The sequence below is a fragment of the Homalodisca vitripennis genome, chromosome 5, assembly GCF_021130785.1.
Source record: "Homalodisca vitripennis isolate AUS2020 chromosome 5, UT_GWSS_2.1, whole genome shotgun sequence".
Taxonomy (NCBI): Eukaryota; Metazoa; Arthropoda; class Insecta; order Hemiptera; family Cicadellidae; genus Homalodisca; species Homalodisca vitripennis.
The window spans coordinates 86,699,103-86,726,897 of NC_060211.1; the positions used below are offsets into that span (position 1 = coordinate 86,699,103).

The window sequence follows — 27,795 nt, forward strand, 5'->3', positions numbered from 1 at the left end:
CAGAGTATGGTGTGGCAAAAAAAAGGAGAGGCAGCTCCTCAAAAAGCCAAAGTTTTTGAGTCGGCAGGAAAGGTAATGGCTACAGTTTTTTGGGACTGCCGTGGAGTGTTATTGATTGACTATCTTCCTCGTGGCGAAACCATAAATGCAGAAAGGTATTGTGAAGTTCTCACCAGACTTCGGCGGGCAATACAGAATAAACGGCGCGGACTTTTGTCGCGCACGGTTCTGCTTATTCAAGATAACGCCCGACCACACGCTGCTCGTGCAACAATGGAACTTTTGAGGAAATTTAAGTGGAATGTTTTTGGTCATCCTCCATACTCACCAGATCTTGCGCCTAGCGATTTTCATCTGTTTCCGGAGCTGAAAAGACACCTTGGCGGTCAGCGATTTGCCAACAGCGATGACCTTCAAAATGAGGTGGATACTTGGCTTAAAAATTTGGCAGGTGAATTTTGTGATTTTTGGAATAAAAAAACTACTTCCTAGATACCAAGAGTGCTTAGAAAGGGATGGTAACTATGTAGAAAAATAAGGTATGATGTAAAAAGTTGAATAAATGTGTTTCAGTTATTTTTTGAGTCTTTTTAATTTTTTCATAATTAATGGAAACTTACTTTTTGGATACCCCTCGTAACATTAAAATAAAACAGTAAAAGCAAAATTGTAAATATCATACACAGTAATTGGCCATGGTCACTGAGTAAAAATTTCTCACTGTAGGAATACCATTCAGGTCAAGAACACACTGATGACCTCTTTTAGGCTACTGAACAACTCATACTCATCATTACTGAACAACTGTTCTCCTGCTAGAGTTTAGCAATATAAATATAGTAGTTGCTGATAATATATTGCATACACCATCAGACTATTAATGAAACTATCAAACATTCTGTGGATATTTTGTATCAGTATATGAACATAGTCTCCAAAAACATTACAAGTGCCATGGCAATGTGGGCATTTAAATATTGTCTTCTTCTTGAGTATACAAAAGGCAAGTTGATTACAGTGTGTATAATAATCCTAACTTAAAACTTCCAAGAGAAATAGTCCAACTAGGCTGTTAAAGTTGTTCTCACTAATTTCAACAGTTAATCAAAGTTATTACTAGGTATTACTAATTACTTACTGTACATGGTATCACATAAAACATGAAAAGATTTTTAAAATCCGGTCCACCACTTCTATAACAGTTACCTCGTAAATAGTTCTTTCTCACCATCCCAAGGAAGGGCATTCTAAGCAAAAGTGAAAAGCTCCTCAGCTCATGTGGAACCAGCGATTGCTGTAGAAACTAAGGATGGCAATTAATGCAAACTTAGCAAGCTGACATGCATTTACCTACGGATGACGAAAGCCATTGGAGGAGACACAAATCTACCATTAAATACCATAGTGATAAAATATTCAGTAGAAACAATTTAGTGCAGGTACATCACCAAACATAAGCACAACCAGAGCAATCTAATGATCTCAACATACCTGTCTTAACACTTAAAGACCCTGGTGTCACAATTGTTATACTTTCTTTTCAATGATATTTCAATGGGCACATATCGCTAGGAAGCGGCTAGACCCACCTCACATGGTCGTGACAGTTCTGAAACACTGCTGTAAATATTTGGGGATTTTTACCGCGCAGCTGTTGGTCACCCTGTTTGCCTGCTTCCGTTGTTTTTGTTGTTTTGAGACAGTCTGATGCACTGTGGTCTGTTTATACTTCTTGAAAACACGTTTTACATCGTATCCACATGAAAGTTTGTGTTTATGTGTTATAAAGTGTGTAGATCGACATACTATATGTATTAGTGTTAATTCTTTTAGTTTTCAGTTTTAAAAATCTGTGTTTTTTTGTGAACTATCACGATTGTGATACCTAGGTCTAGGTAGTACCTAACCTAAAACTTGAATGTGTTGAACAAAACAGTTAAAAACTTTTAGTAATGGCCAACTTAGCTTTCGATGAAGACTTAATTATAGAACAGTTAGATAATTCAGACATCGAAGGATTCTCGGGAGGATGATGAAGACCTGGATCAGAACTACAAACCTTCGTCTGAGGCCGACGATGATGACAACTCACCAGATGATGATGGAGATGTTACTCCCACTCCCACATCACCAGTTAGCCCAAGCAAGTAAGCCTAAACCTAATTCATGGAAAAAGCAGAGTTTTCATCCAAGCTAGATGTTGATAAAAATTATGATACTACAGACCTCACTATTTACAGTCCAGCCCAGTACTTTGAGAAATACTTCACCCAAGAAATATTTGATTTATTTGCATTCCATACTAATCAGTATTTTCAACAACCAAAATGGTGCGCCCATGACTATTCCATGCACAGCAGCTGAAATAAAAAAGTTTTTTGGCATTCATGGGCTGATGGGGATTTTTAAATATCCTAAAATACGCATGTATTGGCCAATGAAACACCCATTTAAAGAAATAATTGAATCGATGTCTAGGAACAGGTTCTTTCAGCTAAGAGTCAATTTACATTGTATTGACAACTTATCAATGACTCAAGATTAACAAAAATCCAAACAGATTGTGGAAAGTTCAGCCCATCATCGATGCAGTTCGCAAACGCTGTCTAGAGCTAGAACGAGGCAGTGGTACATACTCAATTGATGAGCAAATCATCCCCTTTTTAGGAAGTTGTCCAGTGCGACAAGTTGTAAAAAATAAACCAAGGCCTGTGGGTCTGAAAAACTATGTTATGACCACTAGTAATGGTCTCATGCTTGATTTTGAGGTTCAACAAGGCCCTACTACCACCTTTTTCCGGATACTACTCTAGGACATGGACTCGCTGTGATTCTGCTCCTTGTTCAAACACTTCCTCCAGGAAGTTCTGTTTATTTTGATAGGTATTTTACCACCATTCCTTTGCTTGAAAAACTAACTCAGATGCAAATTGATGGGCACGGGTACGTTACAAACAAACATAATTTCAAAGAAAAGATAATCAGTTCAAAAATCTTGACTTGAGCAAAAGTATGCAATGCCAACTAAAAAGAGGGGAGTATGATGAATACACCAGGGATGACAAAAAATTGTGTCTACTAATGTGGAAGGACAGTAAAGCCATAATCATGGCTCGACTAGTACAGGATCAAAGCCAGTCGCAACTGTCAAACAATGGAACAAGCAAAACAAAGACATATTGATGATCAGTGCCCCGCCATTGTAAGAAAGTATAATGAATGTATGGGGGGTGTAGACGTACTTGATCAGATGATGGAGTATTGGAGGTCCTGGCTTCGTACCAAAAAATGGCCCTTGAAGGTGATCATCCACTTTTTCGACCTAGCAATTGTGAACTCATGGTTCGAGTACCGCTTGGCCTTGTGAACTATCTAACATCAAGAAAAAAGATCAATTGCAGCTGATGGATTTCAGGCTGTCGATTGCTGAGTATCTTGTAGGTGGACCAACTCGGAAACGGACCTCAGAACATCTAGAGATGCCGAAGAACCACCAATGCGGCGTGTGAACAAAATAGTCGCTCCAGTGGCGAAACCATCTCAAGACAAGCGATATGATGGCTACAACCATTGGCCATGTGTTGACAATCTCAAGAATCCCCACACATGTCGACTAGAAGGTTGCAAGTCCCCAGATCCAGGACCAGATGTAAGGAAGTGCAACGTTTACCTTTGCTTGAACAAAGACGCTGACTGCTTTGTAAAATTTCATACAAATGAGTAATTTTAACAATGTGAGGTGACATAAAGTTTTGTGTTTAAATTTTTCTCTTTTTAAATTACTCTTAACCAGTAGTAAGTGTGACTGTAGTTTTTTTCTATTTTTAAATAAATGTTTTAAAAAGATTCACAATTTGTTACACTTTTTTGGTAGGATCCACTCAGACCCAGGTGTCACAATTGTAAAACCCCTCCCCACCCTCCACCCATGAAAAAAAATGTAAAAAAATAATATTTTAGTCTTATTTTGGTTGCTAATAAACTATAACTTTGTATTATTTAAACAATTTTCCTATATTTTTGTTGTGGGTCTCAAAGGGTTAACAAGCAAAGATCAGTAATAGAACAGATAAGGATTAAAAAGCATTACACTTTCTAGGGCTCCTACGGTACTTCTACGATACATGATCTATTATAATACAGCGTGTATCAAAATGAATGACCTGATTTTAAAACTCAATATCTATTGCTAAAAATTTACTACAAAAATAATATTTATTGCAAAATACTCAAAAAATCTTAAAGTTTTAGGTTCATTTTCCAACAGGATGGAGCTCCGCCTCACTGGCACAACAATGTTCGACAGCTTCTCAACAACACTCTGCCCCACCACTGGATAGGGCGCACGGGACCTCGAGACAATGCCCTTCATTCTTGGCCTCCAAGATCACCAGACTTGACCCCATGCGACTTTTTCTTGTGGGGAGGATATGTGAAGGAAAAAGTGTTTGTTCCCCCTCTAACTCATGACATCGAAGAACTAAAGAACAGAATAACTGTCGCAATAAGGTCTGTGAACGCAGATACGTTGTGTAAGATTTATGAGGAATTTAGCTATCGTCTGGATGTTGTTCGTGCTGCTGCTGGTGGACATATAGAACATTTGTAATAACATACCTAAAACTTTAAGATTTTGTGAGTATTTTGCAATAAATATTATTTTTGTAGTACATTTTTAGCAATAGATATTGAGTTTTAAAATCAGGTCATTCATTTTGATACACACTGTATATTGACTGGGCAAAAAATATCAATCACCGTGACCATTTGGATGTATTGTGACAACACTGGATCATATCCGCCAGTTGAAACTATACTGGGTACAGCAAAATCTGATGTATCAATTAAATTTGGGCAACCCAATGGAGGTCCAGGAGGAGCACAGGTTTACTGTGGAGGATGACTGTTAGAGTGAATGGTGCTCCCACAGTGTTAATCTGTTGACAGCTAACTCCCGGAACAGCTGCAGTGCTATTCAATTGATTTTAGTAGCAAAATGCAGGCTTGTATTAGAAAACGTTTCCTGAACTTATTTTAACAATGTTTGTTTATTGAAAGTTTTACAAAACTTTTTTTTTTTTTTTTTTTTTTGAAAAAATATAGATATGAATGGCCCTATACAAAAATATCTTGACTTATGCCATTGTAGATAGTAGTCACCTAAAAACATTTATTTTCAAAATCACAATGTGTAGTTTTACAAGTGAATTTTATACTTTGTAGGTTATTTCTAATAAGATGTGAATCATAGTTGTTTATACAAATCATAATAATTTACATTTTCTGTTACTTGACTGTTATCATTTTGATCAACTGACATAGCATATTCTAAATCGATGTCTTGGACATGCTTATCAACAATAATTGGTATAATTCATCACTTTTTCACTTTCATTACAATCATCTTCACTTACATCCAACAGTAATGAGGCTATTCCTTCCTCATCTCAACCACGAAAATGAAACATTGCAATACAATAACAAAAAAACAGTCCACATAAACAACAGTTTAGTTTGCGTGTAAACTGCGTAATCACGATCACCAACTGCAGATAGCTGGTGCGTAGACAGCCAGTACCACAGCCATCAAGATTTCAATTGTTGACAGCAATACATCAGTTACTAATTTTATTTTTTATGCATTAATATTAAATACACATATTGTATTATTATGTTTTAATACTTTTGTTTTCAAAAATCTTTATTGAAATAACACATTATTTAAAACTTTACTGAAATATGAGTTAACTCGTTTTTCAGATTGTGAGCTATGTGATCGGACTACGAGTATACTCATATTTCAGCGTGAATGGGATACAGTAATGTTAAACCTTTTTAAAGCCTAAATATGAGAGAGTTTGGTTTCCCCTGTTTGCTATAAGTGGAAGAGGCTAGAATAGTCCAGGACCAGAAGCTAATTTGTATTGAATAAGCACACACACACTAGTTTTTCCTAAAACTAATAGAGGAATATTTCCTAAGAAAGAAATTGAACACCAGCCAGGTTAGTTTAGGTGGAGGTCTAAATGGGAGGGTACTGAAAGGGTTAAATGTATTAACTAAACTTTTTTTTCTCAAATCAAATTTTTCTTAGCTTGACACACTTATAACCGACCGTTATGACTTATAAATAATAGTTATATGTCGTCAGACAATTAGATAAAGATACTGAAAGTCACCACTTTCAGCCTAGAAGGAAATTTGTATATGGTTGATTATCATTTCACATTTTAACTCCTCCACAATAAGCTAGTGTAGCTGACAATAAATTTCCTTATTAGGGGAAATTCCGCTATCAATTAAAAAAAACCTATAATCAATTATTGTGTGCCTATAAAATGTAAATTGCACAACACAAATGAAAATTCTACTTTCAAGTAGAACAAAGTCATCATCCCCTTTATTGAAGGTAACACGACTGAGAAAGTGCCCCATTATCATGGGATCTCATTATGAGGTAACCCCTACTACTCCCAAACTGAATATCCTGACACTCCGGGAGCAGCCCAAAAGTCCTTTCAGGACTAAGTGCAATGAAAGGTTTCCTCATTTTCTTGTCTTAACCCTTTGCACGCCAGCCTATTTTCCAAAAGTACTACCCAGAAACGCCAAGGGCATTTTCAGCAGTTTTGCAAGCTTTCACAAAATTTATCATAACTTTTTTATTTTTTAACAGATATTGATGGTTTCTTTAATATTGTTTTGTTTATAAAATTGCCTTGTTCAGCTGGTAAATTGTAGTTGCATAAATGTAATTTAAACTTATAAAAAAAATAAAAAATTTAGAAAAAAAATTTAAATCTTCAAAAAAATGTTTTTTAGCACAAATAAATGGTTTCAAAAAACATTTAGGCTGATTTCCTGTTATATCCCAGTAATCTATATCTACCCCTTAACCGAATTACAAAATTTCAAAAGCCTACCTTATATAGAAGTCCAGTTGTGATTTTTTTCACCAAATGTGACACGGGCACAGTTTTTGTAAGTTGCATGAACGTTGTATGTAATGTTACACTATATTCACAAATCAATATTTGACACTATACAAATCGGTACTTTGGGATTATACCAACCACACCAGTATGAAGAACACAAAAATATAAATTTATAGATATATCATAAACAAACGTTATAGAACGAAAAAACAACTCTTTAATTACAAAATTACAAACTTACAAAGATTATCAATGGTTAATGAGGTCAGATTCGCTTAAACTTTTTTCAATGAACTTAGAACGTTATAAAACGATGTATTTGAGTAACAGAACTAACATTCCATCAATCAACAAGCATTTCCAGGTATTGTGATCGGTATTGTGGTCGCTGTTATCTTATCTTTCTCAAGAATCCCGATTACGGCAGGCCGCACGGCATCACATGTTTATTTAAGTTTTTTGCAAGGTACATAATTGCCTTTCCATTACAATTCAATTTATATTTCTGATCAGCCTCTCTAGAATTATATTTTACTGATAGATACTATCTCGAGGGATATTTTTCTTTCGTTGACATCAGCGCGAGCTTCGGAAGCACCTTCGGCCGGAGGCACTCGCATTTTGGGTGGCGGAGTTTGATCAAGAATAAAAAGTTTTGTGTGTTTTTTTCAATAAAGAGTTTAGTTTTTGTTTAGTAATGTTTGTTTTTGTTGAATTTTTGTGTTTGGAGAAATGTAGGGGTAAAATACGAAAGTACAACAAAGCGAACGGGCAGCGAGACTCTGCAATCACGTTATCTACTAGACTGCTCGACTTTGACCTCTGTCTGAGGATGGGGAGGGGTTTGCGATAAGACAATTCCTGTTTTATACTGACGAAATATTGTTCTACGCTAATCTAGTAATAGGTACAAGCTAAATGTCAACTGTCTGAGGATGGGGAGGGGTTTGCGATAAGACAATTCCTGTTTTATATCAACGAAATATTGTTGTACGCTAATCTATTAATCAGTTGAAGCTAAATGTCAAATAACGATTCATGTCTGGGTGTGGTCGGTATAATCCCAAAGTACCAATGAATCTAATAAAAGGGACATAATAAAAATGTCCTAACAACAAAAGTAATGAGAGAATTACAAACGTAAACAACGCAGAGCAACACGAACGTAACCTCACTCTCGACCAAACAATCCAACAGCTGCGAAGCTCAAATACGACCAAACAAACAGTCCAAAAAGGAATTAACTACTTTGTGGTTGCAAAGCAACTAATCGACTATCGATTAGTCAAAATTTCGTGGCAATCAGATGAACTATAAGAAAATTACAGGCGAAAAACGTGACGTACCTATATTACGGCCGTTGGCGATTTTCGGTTGAGTAGCCGACGGCCGTAATATAGGTACGTTGGCGTGCAAAGGGTTAAGTGAACAGAACAGAACTAATAGCTCCCTAAAACTATTTAGCATTCACAGTCAAAAATCAAAACTATTATAAGTATGGCTAACTACCATTTTAATTTCCTTAAATTTAACAACTAAAATAAATGTGTAGGGAAGTACACATCCTCATTTTAAATTTATTGTTAATAATTGTATCCAACATCTGAATCACTTAAGTTAAGTAATACATTTTTGTCCCAATACATACCAATATTCATGGAGAGTTCATGTTTTCTGAATATTTTTTTCACAAACTGATGGAATCTCTTGTAAATACTGTTATTTAAACTCTTCTCAGTAGATAACTTTGGTACAGGAACCAGACCACATTTGGCTTTATGTGGTTTACTTTCCTTTGACGGTGAGGAATCTGAAAAATCATAACAAGTTACACACTGCATTCATGTTCATATAAATAAGACGTATTTAGTACAAAAGTTTATCACCATGTTATTGGACGACAGACACATCCTGCGTTAAAAAGCCATGTTGTAATTTCTGACATTTGTAATGTCAGAGTCTACGAACTTATTAAAAAAATAAATTATTTAATAATGTTAGCCCATGTACAGGGCTTTTTAGTACAAGGGTATATAAAAAATACCAGGAAGTTAAAGTGTTCCAGATTATTTATTAATGGAAACAATACATTCTTCTTTATGATATACTATAAGTCACTTTCACTGCGACGTCACTGCCAACGTCTTTTGATGGGGCCGACTTTTACAGCAAGAAAAATGTATTTAAACATATTTGGACTTTGGCATTGATAGTCATTTGCTATTTCCATGTTTTCATTTCTTACTCTGTGGTTTATGATCTACGAAATGTCATCTGGAATATAGAAAAAAACTGGTTTGTTTATAAACTTGTCGTATCACGTTGGCCGTTTGTTGTTCTGCTAATTCGTCGTCTGCATTGTTGTAGTTTTGTTTGCTATTACTTTGGTTTACGATTGTTTGTTAGTAAAGAAATTGTGATAGTATTAAAAACAATCAAGTGCTAAAAGAGTTACTCACATTTTCAAGTGACAGTGAAAGTGATGATTTATTCCAAGATGACACAAGTAATGATCCTGAATTTAATACTGATGGACTTTTAGAAGATGCAAGTAAGTTTTTTGACATTGTCTTTTAACTCAAATAACAAATATAAGCAAAATAGTAATACAAACTTTTATTATTTTCTTTGACAACTAAAAAAACAAACAGGCGAGGTTACAAGAAGAGACACTTCCTACCAGTGTAACGAGTGCAAATTACTATGTGCAAAGAATCATGTTTCAAGACTTTCCACACTAAAAAGAAAATATTTAAGACATAGTGGATTTCAATTGTAAATATGTGTAGCTATAGTGACAGTAATGGCAATACTGAATACAGCAAATAATAACAAGAAATATATTTATGTTATAGACTAGTACATGGTGTTGTTTTTTGGTCAACTTTTAATTTTTTACAAAAAAACATTATTTTTTTATGTTTTAAACCAAGACTTTCTGTTGGAAAATATTTATGCATAATCATTTGTGTAGAAAGAGGAAGAACTCAGTTAAAAAAAAAAAAAACGTAAGTTCCATAGTTTTCTTATGATTGGTTAAAACATTATATTTCTTTAAAAATCTTTAAAACAGGTGGCAATGTAAGAAAGTTGTCAAAATTAGGAGGCGGCAGTGAAAGTGTTATAATAGTCCCTTTAAAGACAAGATAGGAATAAGTTTTTTGGAGTTGTTAAATGATTAATTTATTTTATTATGATGTTTGAGAACTTTATAATTAGTTATGAAAACTATTAAAATAAAGTATGATTGAATAAGTATATCACCAGATGTCCCAGGGGATAACTGGATTTTGAGGGTAAAATTCCAAACACTCAAACTTCAGGAGATTCTCCATAAAACTAAAAATCTCTTCTTTTTTAATCCTACAAAAAAAGTCTTAAATGATTGTAATGTTTCCATCACGTTATGCGATGACTGACAAAACTTAACCGAATGTCCCTTCACACTTTGTTTCAGCGAAACTTAGTAAGCTTTCACCATTGTGTTGTCGATCATTGAGGATAAAAATATTTATGGATCGAAATGACATGGGCCAACCAAAGGAAGCAAACCAAGACAAGCGATTTTGGTTTTTGTTCTCTAACCTGTATTGTGTGAGATGCGGTTGCGGAGTCAAGGTCTTTACAACAGCAAATGAGCAAAATACATGAAAGGTTTGTATGTAGAGATTAATGTTATGAATCAATTGTGACTATAATAGGAGACAAAGAAATAGATCAAAGTAACAAATGTAAAAGAAGAATACAGCTTTCATTTTTATTACTTTGTAAGGAAAGATTTCTTAATATGAATCTATAGAAAGGATCTTTTATCTTGTCTGCTCAACAAACAAATAAAAGGATATACTTACAGTAGAGTTAATAAAAGTATTTAATGTGTCAAATGTGCCTTCAAATTATATTCTTATCAAGAGTTATACCAAATAATTATCTTTTGTCTAATAAAGATTTAATGGAAAAGATAGGATCCACAAACTAGTAAACTTTGTACTAATTTACTGCTTTACATAGTAAACATTCATATATTACTATAAAAGTTCTTACATATTCCTAGGATAGTACCCTTAAAACAGAGATTGATTACCTTCTTCCATCTGAAAATCAATAGATGTACTTCCAACCAGTACAAAGTATCTGTTACAATAGTCTCAACGTGATAAGTTGTTACATTAGTGAGTTCCCAAGCTCTGAGCAGTTCTGTACTTTGTTAATTTGTTGTCATTTGTTCAGTACGAGACAAAACGCACTGGGCAGTATACCGATTTGCTTCTTAAGACGAGCAGTTGCCAGTTACGGTTAATTTACAAAAACCTGTTCAATTTAATCTGTATTAAAAACTAAACGTTTTAAATTGTGGTCCACAAAATTACAAGATCCATATGATGATGACTAAGAGCTCCATAACATGACCAATGTTGAATTTTATGTAACACCCAGCAACAAGATAAGCTTTCAAACGGTATGTCATTTGACCGAACAGTTCTCTAGTTCCGAGATTTGTTCCTAATTTCAAAACTATTACTTTATTAGCCACTTCAAAATATTTTGCTTTTAAAAAGAAAGTGCTTAAAGTACATTTAAAAATCAACAGAAAACAAGTCTTGGAAGGAGGGGACAAGTGTTTTAACCTTGTAAAAGGAACTAATAGTTGAACGGGCTTACGGTAATGCCTCCAGCCATTAGTATGGGTTACGGCAACACCTTTGGTGACGAATGAAAAACATCCCTCGAGATAGTACCAATCAGTAAAACATAAAATTTTAAAATGATGATCAACTATCTTAAAAACTAAAAACAATATTACAAACTCACCTAACCATACTATTCTGCATAGCTGGGCAATGGCCAACAATGGCCAATACCAGCTACTATAGAAGTCCACAATTTAAATTCACATTAAGAAATTTAAAAGAACAACACAATAATTATATATTCTGTCTATTCTGACACAATAATAAGTAAATGTCTATTTCTGTAAATTACTACACAACCAAATCTAACCAATCAGGAAAAGCAACGTCGATAAGGCCAAAGAAGTAGCACTATAGTCAACACAACTAAAGTAACAAAGGAAAAACAATGAATAATCTTCACCATGTAAATAGAAATGATAAATAAACTTCATCATGGCGATACTGTGACCAAAATGATGATAAACAGGAAAATTACTAAAAAACTCATAGATTATCTTCAAATGCAATTGGTACACCCATCTCAAATTCTCACATGACTGTTGACAACCTTAATGTCCCCTCCTTTTAAACCTACTCCTTCTTAGTTTGTTATCCTACACCACCCAGAAACCACGACTCCTCTCGGTTCCCTACATTGATTGAGTAATAAAGATATAAACTAAAATTAAAACACAAATTATTTTTATGCAACATATAGTCTGTGACCTAAAAAATTCTTTCTGAAAATACAAGTTTACTATTTTAAGAAATTGTTAAAAGTGGTTTTAGATTGTTTTAAGTAACGTGGCTAAAGTAAACATTAACCAAATATTCAAGTTTGTACGAAACCAAGCATTTCAACAAAGTAACTTCATCACATGGGTTGATAAGTTTCTGAAAAATGTCATATAATTAAACAGCATAATAACACTTGCTTATACAAATCTCCAAGTGGACTCCACCATCAAATAAGTGATTTGAAGTGGTTTACCACTTTTAATAGTGATGTAGTGGTAGAAGAGAGAGTTCCACAGCTAATTTCAATCTTTAAGGTGACCTCAATATTTATGAAGCATACTAACAGATAACAATCATATTTCATTCATTAACATCAGCCCTTTCATTCCAAGTGCCACAAAGAAAATAAAAATAATAACAAAAAAATTAAAATATAATAGCAATTTGTACTGTGAAGTACAAACAGGTTAGACCTCAACTGTACCACAAGCGTATGCGGCACTCTACACATTCACTATGGTCTACCTCCCACAGAGATCTAACACTGGTTCATAACTCACAGAACATATCTGTAAGCATATGTAACTTTTCAGTACTTTACTAAGTTGCTAAATTTTACATACACCCTAACTGACTTTAGTGAACATTCCCTGAAAATGGATTTTTATATTTTAACCGTAATGATCTAGCTATCTAGAAAGCTACATCCATAACACATAGCAAATTATTTAATCAGATCTTTGTTAAGACACAAAAATTTATATATTTTGGCAAAACATAAAAAAATATTAATAGACCAAACATTGTTAATACTAGCTACCTACCTACCAAGTGATTCAATGCCTGAAAATACAAGTGTCATCACACACCACTACTGTACCCTTCGTAGTGAACGGGTTAAGCCTCACAACTTATAAGTTCACATCCCATAGGTTCAACATCAAAATATAAATACTGCATCCTTTCATAAGTACACAACCCCATTAAAGAGCACCAAAGGACCTTAAATACCTTAATGTGAAATAAGAAGATACTCATCATAAGCTAATGTTAATCATTCTAAAAATAAAAACATTATTAGAAATGTGTTAGAATTTCTTTTTACTTACCTGAAGTTTTGGATTTTTTCATAGACTTTTCTTTCTTTGTTCTTGATTTACTTTGAACTTTCTTATTTTTTTTAATCAACCCCATATTAACAATTTCTTGTATTAATCTTCTAATTGGTAAAAATTTTATTAAAACAGCTTCTGTAAAAATGCTGATATTTCAGGGATATTTGTTGATATAATTGTCTGAAAAAGTTCTGTAAACATAAAAACAATTTAAACTGTTATATGTTTTAAAAAATGGAATACACATTTGGTTAATTTAACACACTAGATACAAGTTTTCACATGCTTAGTGTCATTGGGAATTGTTTCTTTTAGGAAGTTTCAAATAACTTTCAAGGATTAAAAAATTGCCATAGAATAACAAACGTGTGAAAACTGGTAAAAAAATCCAGTATGTTATAGACTGAATATTTGCGTCTTTGATGAAGTAAACCGATTACATACACATAAAACATCCAACAACTATTTGTGAATAAAGAAAATATTTCCTAACAACAATTAACAGTAATTACATTAGACTAAATGTCTGAAATAGCCTAAACCTTAAGATACCAAATGGTATTACAACTGATACATAGCAATTTATATTCATGTCCAATTTCACTTGAAAACTGTTTTCCAATGATACCAAAATAATCAACATTGGCTTTAAAATATATATATATATATATATATATATATATATATATATATATATATATATATATATATATATATATAAAATAATTAAACTTGTATCCTTTTCAGTACAAGCCTTTCGTAGGCCTTGTGAGCTTCTTTTGGCAGTACTGCTTCCTGCCTAAACTTCAGAGATTAAAATGTATTACTATAAGAATCTTAGTGTATAAGTAGACCTACATTGTTTACATTGAGACTAGAATCAATATACCTTAACTGAAAAATTTTTCAAAAACTCAGCTGGATGTTACAATAGGCAAAAAAAAAAAACGGTGATTATCAACATTTATGTTTCTATCGTGGTTACCTACCATCAAATGTGCCTTGCCCTCTCTTACTGAACCAAGCCATACATGCGATATACACTCACTTAGCTATCAATTGACACATTCATCTACAAGTTAATTGAATAATCAGATACCAAAGCAACATCACAAACTATGTAAAAGGCAAACATTAATCCTGAGTCCCCACCAGGTGGACATGGAAATTTGATGATCTAGTGTTTTTGCAATGCTTCTTAGATACTCATCAGTCCATCAATTCTGCCCATCCTTGTTTTCCTCACATTCTCTGCATACCATGGACAATCACTGTCATTTCAACCATGTTTTTAGCAGTCATGACAAAACATGATATGTAAAGAACCATTTACAATTGTAAATTTGTAAACACCTACCGTATGTGTTAGAGAACTTGGATTTTTAGCATGTCAATTATTTATATCTATTTTGCATTGTATTGAAAATGAAGTTTAAATACTGTTTCTGTTAATTATGTAAAATAAAATTGTAAACTGAATGGTAAATATCAATGTTTCATTTGAAAAGTACGAATTTGTATTTTTAAAGGTATTTTATTTATGAAATTGCTAAAACTCTATCATATTGTGATTTTAAAAGATTTTTATTCATAGAGTACTTCAATAGAAAGAAAACATTCCAAATACAGAATTGAAAGTATAACAAAACTTATGTTCCAACAACATAGAACTTTGTTACCATGCAAAGAATTAAAGCAAAAATAAATGTCTAAGTAACACAACATTCACACATAAACAGGTTAACGTAAATACTTTAACTGAGTTACAGTATTTAACTCATATTATAACAATAAAAGCCGGAAAAAATAATATTTCTATAACTAATACATTTTATAATGAATAATATGTATGTACCACATATATATATATATATATATATATATATATATATATATATATATATATATATATTAATTTATACGAGAAAATTAAAATGAAATATATTGCTAAATACATGCTAGATAATTCAATGTGACCAATCCTGCTCCGTTTACTTGACTGATCTGACTGAAGCCATTTGGATGATCAATAGAATAACTTTATGAGTGACCAAAGAGATTAAGTTGATGTGTTTATATCACATGACAGTTTGTTTAGAAACAAAAGGTGTCACCCTAATCAAGAGTGTTTATGGAGTGACAGATAATGCTTTATTGTTTGCCACCACATACCCAGCTGTCTGGCACAAATTTTAGAAGCTACATCTCTAAAATAAATCAGTTATGTAGAATATACGGTCCCTAAATAATTGATTTCATCAATCAATAGTTTTATTTACATTATCAAAACATAATAATCAATTATTATCAATATTAATTAGGCAAAAGTTACTTTGAACCATATGTTATTTGTTAAAGTACTGATTTTCAAAAACTATTTGTAACCATACAGGTCTTTTAAAAACAAAAATGATTAAATTAACTATAAAATGTTGGACCGGTATTACAAAAACCAAAATGTGAATTATGTAAGTTACTGTATGTGGTGATTTAATAAAAACTTCAGTTAAATGAGCAAACACAGTCACTTTTCAGACTAGTAGTACATATTTTGTTTTGAGTTACATACATATTGTTAGTTTTTCGTTCTTGCTTCTTGTTTCTTGTTATTATTTTTAAATGCAGAGTAAAGCTTTTAACTATGAATGATCAATGTATTAAAAATGGTTAGTACATAAATGATTTATAAGATCGATTTGTATTTACCTGTTACCAAATGATTGTCCGTCAATTTAGGAAATTGATTATTTAGGAGCACCTCATATCAAAGTGTGCCCTCAAAGGTAAGCGATATTTTTTTTCTTAATAATTTTTGCCTAAATAATTTCTAACAAAATTAGTACAATTTTGCTGATTATAAAGGCCAATAGTTTATACACATCAATTGTCTATACATAATCTTGAAGATGCAATAGAGCCTAATATTACAAAATTAATGACTTCAGTATAGCAAGCGAGCACCACAACAATCGAATCATAAATATTTTTGATTAAATCTAAATTTTCAAACAATGAAAATCTAAAATGTCGAACCAAATTATATTACAGGTATCTTAAATTAAGAAATACAGTTCAGCAAATTATAATATAGTTACACTACGTTTTTATATTTAGAAAAGTAATTATTTAATGATTAATTAAAAACTATATTTTGACGTGACAACGTCTTAAATTAGGTTGCGGCTCGGAGTCACTCATGAAAAAGTGTAACGCCCGGTAACGTTACGATGCCCGTCCAGTGGGTCCGCCGCACGGGATCCGCACGGGATAAAGCAGATAACTGTGGGTCCGCCGCACGGGATAAAGCAGATAACTATGTTTATTCGTGAAAATGTGGAGTGCTTAGATTCGTCATTTACAACAACTACAACAATAAAGGTAAATAATTGTACACTGATATTTCATTATCGTAAACTATGATTGATTGATTAATTGTTAGATTGACACAAAAGTTGAGAAACTGAGTTTATAGGTTATGTCATACTATTGACAAATGTTGATAGTGTTAAGTAAATTATTAGTTTAAATCACTCTGCAATCAATCGTAATTCAGTCGATTGAGAAGAAACAGCGCGTATTGCTAGTCAAACATTTAAAATAACAAATTATAACCTCTAACCTGTCATAACAGTGCGACCAAACAAACGAACTAAACCGACCAATCACCACGCGCGGAGTTAGAATTTAACTGTGTTTAGCAAGAATTTCAAATTCCAATTTTAGTAAATGTTTTATTCAACTTTGCCATTTACAATAACAAATTTTAATTAATTTCAAATTATGTACAATGTTTTAGTAAACAAAATATATTTCTATAGTTAAAATTTGTGCAATTCTTATTTTCATTCAATTCCTTGTTCCTATTGTGCAATTTAATAATATTCATATCAATAAATATTCTACCGAGAAAAAGACGTTGTCACGTAAAATCTTCGCCCGTAAAACCGACTTTACAGGCAACCATAATTTTTTTTAATTATTAAAAGAAACAAACAAAGCAATGTAAAACTTACCTCTTGCTATTTTGAAGGATAAAAGAGTCTGACAGTTTGTGAGACAAATAATACATTTTCTTTGTCTTTGTACTTTAGCCATTACTCAAATACCACATAAATGAGATTACTTTGTTTGAACTAAATTGAAATAATATTGTTATTTAAAGAATTTTTAAAAAACCAGCAATAATTAATTGTATATAATTTAGAATGTTTTTGTACTTGATAGTTTAGTTTCAACAGTGATTTGTTTGTCTCAGTGACTGCTTATTAGGCCTATGCTGCAGCCAAAATAATTAGTGGAGTCCCACTATAAGGAAACCCCAACTTAACGAATCCCTTGATATAACAAATTTTTCTTAATCCTCTTTAAACGTCCATAACACTCAAATGTAAAAAGTACCCCTACATAGTGAAATATTTGTGGTTTGATATAACCCTCGATATATCAAATTTTTATGATTTTAGGAGAGGAAATAAAACCCCTGTATAACAAATATCCAGTGTAGAAAACCCCCTGGATAACGAACGCCACCACGGAATTACAAATTTCTCCGTTCCAAACCTAGGTTTAGTGTAGTTGAGTATAGATTGTGGTGACTCATGGTAAAGTCCAGACATGAAAACAATAGGACTTGCTTTCCACTCCCTTCCCCTACAACCATCAGTTGAGTCAGTGCTGCATTGTCATTGGGTTTACAATGTGTTGGTAGTATTGCTGCAGTATTATCGTTTATATTGTGTGTTTGTGTTTGCTAATCGAAATTTGAACGTAAGTTGATACAATTTGTTGAAGAATATCACAAAAAGAACAAATTTTAGACTTCCAAGAACGACATCACTCCAATAATACAAAATAAATAAGAGTAGGGAGTTGAAAAAGCTGTTGTAAAATGGTTTTAAACAATGCCGGCATAAAAATATACCTGTTGGAGGTCTCTTCCTTCAAAAGAAAGGCTCAACATTTTGCAGAACAATTAGAACACAGAGTTTCGAGCCAGTAATGGTTGGGATGGTTAAAAAAAAGGCACAAAATTAGTATAAAAAAATTTTGTGGTGTAAGTGCTGCCATGGATGATGCAACATGCGAAGAGTAGAAAGCTAAAATCCAGACTTGACCAGTGGATACCATCAAAATGACATTGACAGCGCAGACGCGACAGGGCTTTTTTAATTGGTTTGGATAAAACGTTAACTTTTAAAGGAGATCCTTGCAACAGGGACAAAAACAGCACCGATCTTGCTCGGCACTAATTCATCCGGTACAGATAAACTGAAACCTTTGTTATAGGCAAATTAAAAAAGCTCAGATGTTCCAAAAACACATCAAACCTTACCAACTGAATATTCAGCTAATAAAAAAGGTGGATGTACGGAGAGGTGTTCAGTGACTGGCTGAAACAAACCAACAAAAAGGATGAAAAAGAAAAAGATTCTTTTATTTATCAACAACTGCACAGCAAATGGAGATATTCTGTTGCTGACAAACTTTTAAGTTCAGTTCCTGCCTCCAAACACAACGTTTAAACTCCAACCGCTTGATCAAGGAATAATAAAAAACTTTTTAACCAATTAAAGAAAGGAGGTTCTTCATCAATTCAAAAACCACTTGGCATGCCAGTCTCCAATAAAAATTAGTGTGTTAGATGCTATGTGGATGGTTGCAAAAGTGTGGAACGATGTTGAAGACAAACTATTGCCAACTATTTCAAGAAAAACGGCTTTCAAAAGAATGATTGTAACCAAAATCAATTAAAAAGACGATCCAGAAGTTCAGTCTACAGAACCAATTGAAGGATGTTGGCTGAGAGTAAGGGAATCTTTAAACATGGACTTAGATTTTGAAGAGTTTGTCACCTTCGATGATGACATTGCAATCTGTAAAGAGCTCACTGGTGCCGAAATCTTCTGTCGTAGGGGAGGAAGAAACAATAAAAAGCAGTAGTGTTTGTTGTTTGTAGATGTGCTTAACGCGTTCACAAAGACATGTATTCAATCAGGTACACGCGATCATTCACAATTGCTGTCGTGTACCCGATCGGGTATACACCGGACTTTCGTAAAGTGTGTCGTGTGGCTGACAGGGTTCATGTTGCTATGCATTTCGTTATTGGTTTTTATTGTTTGCCGGTCTTGATGGTTTGTTAAATGTGATTCCACGCTTAAATAAATGCCTTAGACTATCATGTACCTGTTGGGCGCACAATTGCTTAATTTTAAGGTAAATTAGTTTTTTAGGCACAACTTACAGAAAAAAATACATGGGAAAAAAAATGATAAAACATATTGAAATAATGTTTGTGTGCAATATTGTGAAGACTACATACATTTCTCATTATACTTAGACGTTTAACGTAAAAAAAGCAATTACGGTTTTATACCATTATTATTGAAAAATTCTATAGTAGCTAAATTGAAAGTCCAGAAATAAGCCATTGTTTTAATGTGTTAAAGTATCTTTTTCTTTAAAAATTACTTTGAATGATGGAGTTATTAAATCTAGAACTGTGCTGGATTGTAATATGGATAAGTTAATACAAAAAGGTAAACAATCAAAATTCTCTTTCAGCAAAACATATTGCGTTTTTGTTTGATTGTATTTTGTTTCGTTTTGTTTGTTTAGTTTAACCCTTTGCGCTCAAAAGACCAGCAGCACTTGCCACACCAAGGTTGCAGTCAGCTTGGGTTAGGTTTGCCGTAGTTTGTCCTCACAACTCGTATGGCCAGTAGAGATGGCCACACTAGTTTCATTGACAGCTAAGTTGCTATATTTGTTGTTTGCCTCCTCGTATCAGAATTATTTTACAGTTTCCTCCGCGTTATTTGCATAGCAATTTAAAATGTTCAAAGAAGAAATTTAAAATTATTTTTTTAATGTGTCTTCTTTCTAATACCAAGATAAACATAGCTACATTTGGTAAATTTAACTCTAAGTATATTGTTAACAAAGATTTGTAAATAAAATGTTATAAAGTAGACCTTTACAGTTATGTTGTACTCAGACATGAACTATTTTACATTTTCCTCAGTCTTTACATTTTTTTATGGAATAAAACTTTAAAAAGTACATACCTATGTGTATGTCAAAAATAGTTAACACACATCTTCTAGTAAAATTTTCCAGGTTTCTATCACTTCAGTATATAGACCCACTACGCGTCATTCGTCTTATTTGCATTGTAAATGTTTAGAGAAGTGTTTAGGCTAATTTAAAATTTACTGCTTTGCTACTGCTAGTGTCCACATTAATTGGCCAAAGGCGGTTTCAAGCTAAATGACTCGACTCAATTCATTTATTGTCAAAAACAATGGACAATCGTCAAGATACATGTATATTCAATGTAATATGTGAAAGAAATACATAAAAACAGAATTAGCCATGTAACCTAAAATAAAATTATTGTGGAGATCTAGAATTTTTCTCTTTTAAATAATCTCGAAAATGATAGTGGCTACTTTGAAGAGGCCTGTAGTGCAAGACATGACTACACAGTAAATTAGCCGTGGCTGCAGTATGATAAGCGGCCATCACGAACACTGAATCATTCATATTTCTGATTAAATCTAAACTACAGAACAAAGCAAAATAACAGACCGAATTGCATTTTAGCTATTTCATATTGTGGTATAGTTCAGTTATTTTTTTATAACTGAAAAGTAATAATTTAACGATGAGTTAAAAACTATATAAGTTTATACAAAAAGCAACTAGTAAAACTTACTCCTTATTATTTTAAAGATTGCCTATCCGATAGATTGTGACACAAATTACATAGGTCATAGCAATTGTAGTTGCGATCATTACTTAAATACCACACATATAATTTTACATTGTTTAGGCTAAATTAATTAAAAACAATATTGTTATGATACATTAAAAACAGCTAGCATTAGGTAATAAATTGATCTTAAAAAACTTTAATAATAATTGTTTAGTATTCAATGGTTTAGCTCAATTATTTTATATTGATGTAAATACTGTGTTAAACCTTTTTTAAATTTAGGCTATGAATAGTTTTAATATTTTGTCATAAATAACTTTGGTTCTATGTTTATTTTAAGAACTGTAAATTTCAAAGCTCATATTACATTGACTTGGCCTGAATTGGAAAAAAAAGAAAAATGACACATCTTTACAAAAATGGATGTTACTCCACTTGTAAATAAGGTAGACCTATAACTTTTGATTCCCAGGTTAGGGATTATATTTAACTTAAAATAAATGGATATTTATGTATCAAAATTGTTTTGGTCATGTAGTTTCCATCCTCAAACTTGAAATTTATAATTCTTATTTATGTATATGTATTTGAAAAATACAATTTTCATTTTTTTACTCATATTTCTATATGCCTATTTCTGTAAACTACATTTATTAAAAAGGGAAAAAAAAGAATTAGCTTGATATTTTAAAATTAGTTGAGTTATGAATTTTTTCGCAAAACTCCTACTTTTTGTCTAAAATGGCTTAGCATTTCTGGCATATCACTTGATACAATGGCCGGGGTTAAAATGGTTAACCCTTTTGATCCCAACGTCCGTATATACGGACGTCAAAAGTATCTGCATAAAGTCCCAGCGTCCGATTATACGGTACGTCCGCGGTATCTGCATAAAAATCCCAGCGTCCGCTTATACGGACGTTTACAGAATATTTGTTATAAAATACAAAACGTAACTAAACTTTCACTTACGATAATATCAAAATGATCATAAAGAATCAATCTTTCCAATAAAGTTGTGAACTGAACTTTATACAGTACATTACTAGCACTATACGACGTATAATCAACGTGGCGTTGCAACTCATTTCTCTGTGCCGGCCAGCTGTGAATGACTACGCAGTTTATTGTCGCAGTTTGTTGTGGAGTGAGTTTGGCGTTGTTGTTCGACTTTATTGCATAATAGTAGTTGGTTATTTTTGCATTATGTTTGTAAAATGAAGCGTGCAAGGTCGCCACTTAGTGACAATACAGTTCGGCGTATTGTAGAAGAGGACAGTTTTTGGTGAGGATTCATCAGAAGCTGATTCAGGTAGTGAGAGCAGTTCATATATTGATGACACAGATGACGACCCTACTTATGAACCGGTACTTGATGTAAATACACCATCCACAAGTAGGGCTAATGTAGGACAGCTTTTGTCATCTAGTGATACAGATGATAATGAAAACTCATCTGTAACCAATCCAACAAACAGGCCATCTGGGTTAGACATGTACCTAGGCCTCCTGTACCTAGACCACCTGTACCTAATAGTGGAAGTGATACTGATATTGGGGGATGATGAGGAAGATGGGTTGATGTCAATGAAGACAATGATTTGGAATATCCACATAGGTTTTCATTTCAGGAATCGCCAGGTGTATAAAAACATTGTCCACCTTGCAACTCTCCTGCTGTAGCTTACTTTAGGCTTTTCTTTTACTATAAGTTTGTGGGAAAGACTTGTCAAGTACACAAACATGTATGCTGAGAAGACTATATCGGCTCTAAACCTACTAAAAGGACCAGATGAAAGCCATCGTATATGGCAGCGTGTTACAGTTGCAGAAATGAAAGCCTTCGTAACCGTACTTCTAAACATGGGACTAAATAGAAAGCCATCAATTCCTAGCTATTGGTGGAAATGTGAAGCTCAGCACTGCTCATGGTTATAGTAGAATGTTTACCAGAAACCGATTCCAGGAAATATTATCTTTCTTTCATTTGGTAGATACAACAAACTTGCCCAAACCCAAGGAACCGGGTTACGACCCATGTGCCCGAGTCCAACCACTCATTGACCACATGACAACAATTTCTAAATTTTACTACACTCCAGGGGAAAACCTGTCTATTGACGAAAGCATAATCGCAACAAAATGCCACAATCCTTTAATGCAATACATGCCAAAGAAACACCATAGGTTTGGCGTTAAGCTCTGGGTGTTATGCCGATGCTCTGAGTCATTATTGCCTGAAACTTCTTTGTATATCAAGGTGCCAAAGGTCCTGAAGGGCAAAGGAACAGAACAACAGGTCTAGGCTACACAGTGGTCATGAAACTTTTAGAACCAGGTTATTTGAACAAAGGCTACCATTTATTTGTGGACAACTTTTTTACTTCCTTGAATTTGGCTAAAGATTTGTATTCAAAATTGACATTTTTAACAGGAACCCCTTCGTAGAAATAGAAAGGGCATCCCTCCCAACATAATTGAGTAAGTACAATGTGGGTGAGAGAAAGTACAAAAGAAAGAACTACATGCTGATGTTAGGCTACAGGCAAAGAAAAAGCAACAGAAACCTGTGCTCTTGCTGTCAACCAATTCAAAGGCATCTAATGGACAAAGATCTAAAAAAAGGGGAAACAAGGTTTACATTACAAATAAACCAACAATTATAAGGGCCTATAATGACTATATGGGAGGGGTTGACAGCAATGATCAGGATGCTCCCCCATACCTCAGTGACAGAAAAAACTTTAAAATTTTGGAAAAAAAAATTACTTTTAATATAATTGGGCGTATGGGTGTTGAATGCATACATCCTGTATAAAGAGAATACAACCAACCCTATGTCTAGATTACATTTTACTGTGTCTCTAATTAATCACTGAGCAGTGAGTGGTTTGATGTGAAGGAGAGTAGACCTGGGAATGAAAGCAACTCGGACAGAGAATGTGGTGCTGGTGATGCTCCTCAACCTGTTAATGAATTTTTATAAAAATTACCAATAGAAAAGAAAAGAACTGCTGTGAGTGTAGTGCAGCAAGCACTAGTAAGGGGGGGAAAAGAAGGAAATCCACTTTTATTTGTCGAAATTGCAAGAAAGGCTTGCATCCAAAATGCTATCCGCGCCACAAATGCTAAATAAAGTAATGTTTTTTTTGTTTTTTGTAATATATTTTAGAATGTTTCTCCAATAACTATATATCTGTAAATCAATTCTTTACATTGAATTTATTTTATCTCAGTCCATTTTTTATTTAATGTTAGGCCTATACATTTAGTTAAGCCTTTTCTTGTAATACTGAGAAAAAGTACAATTTCTGAAAAACGTGATAATAATAAAAAAAAACCTGTATTTTTTTTATTTTGTTGGAATAAATTGACAAAATTTGTTGTGTATGTTTATGTTTATGTGTACTTTAATGTGCAATGACAATATACGTGCTAAAAAATTTGTGTGTGTGTACCTCTTTTGACAACAAAGTCCCAAAGTTTCTCGGAAATTTTTTTTCAGGTAAGCTAATTTGTTCTATAATGTATAATTTATTGCATGAATGCATGTTTTTTACACTCACTATAATGTAGTATATTTCATGCTGAATAAAAAGAAAAAAGAAATCATTATAATCGGTTGAAAAATAAGTTTTAAAAATAATTTTTTTGCAAAGTTCTGCAAAACGGGCAAAATAGTGCTGGGATTTTTAGTAGATCCCTTACAGTGAATAGTGGGATTTTTTGGTAGATATTTTTAAAAAAATGGCTGGGATCGAAAGGGTTAAACTAAAGTCTCAAAGTTTAGTATGTTATTATTTTGATTTTGTAGTGCCATGAACTGATAACAGTAGATAAAGCTGTAGATGTCTACTAATAGTGTAAGGTAAATTAAATTCAACATTAAAACTTACCGAATAATCAATTTGAATATTAGAAAATGTAATAAATGGTATAAATTATGTTCACGAATTTCACCACCAATAGAAACAAATTAAAACTATAGTTTTTTGGCAAATTTCAGGTATCTAATCAAAATATTCTGGCTAATGTATATAAGTTATTCTAATAAATATATAAAATAATTATAATTTACGTCACCTGCACAAAAATTCGAATCAACTCAGAGCTATTCACGAGCAAACAACAATGTCTCTTACCTTACTTGCGGATATCAACGTTATAACTGTCAACAGCAGATAAGAAAGAACTAATTCTACCTCACAGTTGGTCGTAAAAGAGTTTCCGCTCAAATATCAGCCAATGAAAAGCCGTTTTAAATTAGACCTACATCTGTAGTCAAAACAGTGAAGTAGAGAAGGTTTGACTGACGAATCAGAATTCAGCACTCAGTTGTGCAAAGCCCACTTAATCAAGATTGATGTATGATACAATGAGTCAGTAAGCCAATATGTACTATATGTATGTGTCACGGGTAACTGGCCTTTCGATCACATGTTAGTTTGCTTATTTAAACAAAAATGTATCAGAATCGAATCACATATAAAATAATCAATTGGGAAATATAAGGGATTTGTTTTCATCTGGGCAAGTAAAAGATCCGAGTTCGAGTCCCTGCAAAGCGAGTACTTTTATTGATAACTCTTTCATTAAATTAGGTTATTGCCACTTATACATTTTTAATGAGTATGTACACGTGAGTATGTGAGAAGAAGAGGGAGTAACGGTTTACTAAAAGAGAGGGTTATGCTGAAAGGGGTAAGTTGCATGCAATGTTGTTTGATTGATGTTTGTTTGATGCAGTTTTTCTGGTGGAAACTAACCTAACCCCAGATATTCGAAATTCTGAGCTTGGTTTTGGTAATTACAGGGTATAAAGCTGCAATCGATCTGCACTGTCCTCCTCCAAAACTAGTGGGGGAGGGAGTTATTGTAACGTTAAACGGCAAATTTCTCTTACATAATATTATACCTGTATCATGAAATTTCGAATGTGTTTTCACGTCAGTGGAACTATTTAAAAATAGAGTTTGTTTAGTTGGGATTTACTTACCACCCAACATACCTCTAAATCAATACAGGGCGTTTCAAAAAGGACTTTACAACTTTGAAAATTCATATAAATTTTGTTAAACAAGGTACAGAGTTGGTTTTGGTGTTATTTTAAAGGAAAAAACTTCGTTTTTTACCTTAAACTAAAGATGTTCTATGTGGCTTCCGTTGGTTATTCTGCAGACATCCCATCGGTAGTAGATTTCTTCCCAGACTCGCACTAGCATTTCGGGTGTAACTTGCTTAGCAGCAGCGTAAATTCTTGCTCTAAGTTCAGGTAGAGTGGCGGGCAAAAGGTACACCATATCTTTTATGAAACCCCAGAAGAAAAAATCTAGCGGTGTCAGGTCTTGGGAACGGGGGGGCCATACAATTGGCACATCACGGCCAATCCATTGACCTGGGAAGCGGTCATTTAGAAAATCCCGGACGTCAGTCAGATAGTGTGGTGGTGCGTCATCTTGTATAAAGAAAACATTTCGTTCTCGGTCATCCTCATCGATCTGTGGTATTAAAAATTGTTCCAACATATTAAGGTACACTAACCCATTGACGGTTCTCTCTTGGAAAAAAGGGGCCGTACACTTTCCTCTTGCTCAACACACAAAAAACGTTCTATTTAGGGATATCACGAACATGTTGTAATGTTTCATGTGGATTTTCGCTGCTCCAAATCCTACAGTTATGTGTGTTTACCTTGCCACTTAAGTGAAAAATGGACTCGTCAGAAAAGTGTACCGTAAATGAGTTAATTAAATTTCATATAATGTAAATTTCGCAACCTAGTCAGCCAGTATAATTTAATATTATTTTTATCCAATGTTCCGGAACTAAATTATCGGCGGAGTAACTACCTAAGTGGCACGCGGATGAATATTTTCTTCTAACCCTTTGTCGCAACCCAACTAAGTGACCGATCAGACCTCGCGCGCTTTGTCCGCGAGTTCACGTAGCTCACGTACCTGATGTATCTCACGTGTTGTTTGAGTAGATGGCTACCAGTTTCCCAACTTCTACTCCTCTTCTAGAAATAACCGTTCTTAGACTGCAGCTTCAATGTCTCGTGCCATGACGCCGACACCCGGGTTGTGAGTCTACATATTGCGAAGGAAAATGAAATCTTATTGTTTTATAAAGTAGAACGTCGTAGGCATAATTCCAGAGAACATTGGATATTTTAGGCCCACTTAGAAGATATTCGTTTTTAGTTCTTGTGTTCTAATTGGCAGCAACGTGGCATTACATACTTTTCCTTTACTATCTAAAAGTGGTGCTTGTAAGTTTTCGTAATTAAACTGAACTTATAAGTAAACTTTGCATTTCTAGTATTTATTACTACGACCTCAGAAGTCACCACCCTCATGTGTTATCGTCCAACGGTACAAAAGATTATGTTGTCCAAGAAATGTTCATCATCATCCATTCGATTTAACATATCCACAGAGAAGTTCCTACGGGCAATCTTATCAGTGCCTTTAATTGCTTGTAAAATCGAATATCGGTATGGTTTCAAGTGCAAACGTTTTCTTAACACATGCCAAACCGTCGTATGTGGTACTTGCAGCTCACGAGATGCACGCCGGGTCGATTTCGTAGGGCTATTTACAAAACATTGTCTCACT

The 27,795-nt window shown here is 33.5% G+C and overlaps 1 protein-coding gene across 1 annotated transcript in view; it reads right to left on the reverse strand.

Annotated features, from left to right (window-relative positions):
- Positions 1–25,333, reverse strand: part of LOC124363543 (nipped-B-like protein A) — a 128,623-nt gene extending 103,290 nt beyond the window's left edge. Inside the window, exons 1-3 of the mRNA XM_046818793.1 lie at positions 25,262–25,333; positions 13,456–13,652; positions 8,584–8,745 (exon numbers count right to left, since the gene is read on the reverse strand). Of these exons, the coding sequence (XP_046674749.1) occupies positions 8,584–8,745; positions 13,456–13,540 (247 nt within the window). The 5' untranslated portion in view covers positions 13,541–13,652; positions 25,262–25,333. The remainder of the gene's footprint in view (positions 1–8,583; positions 8,746–13,455; positions 13,653–25,261) is intronic.
- Between the last annotated feature and the right edge of the window lie 2,462 nt (positions 25,334–27,795).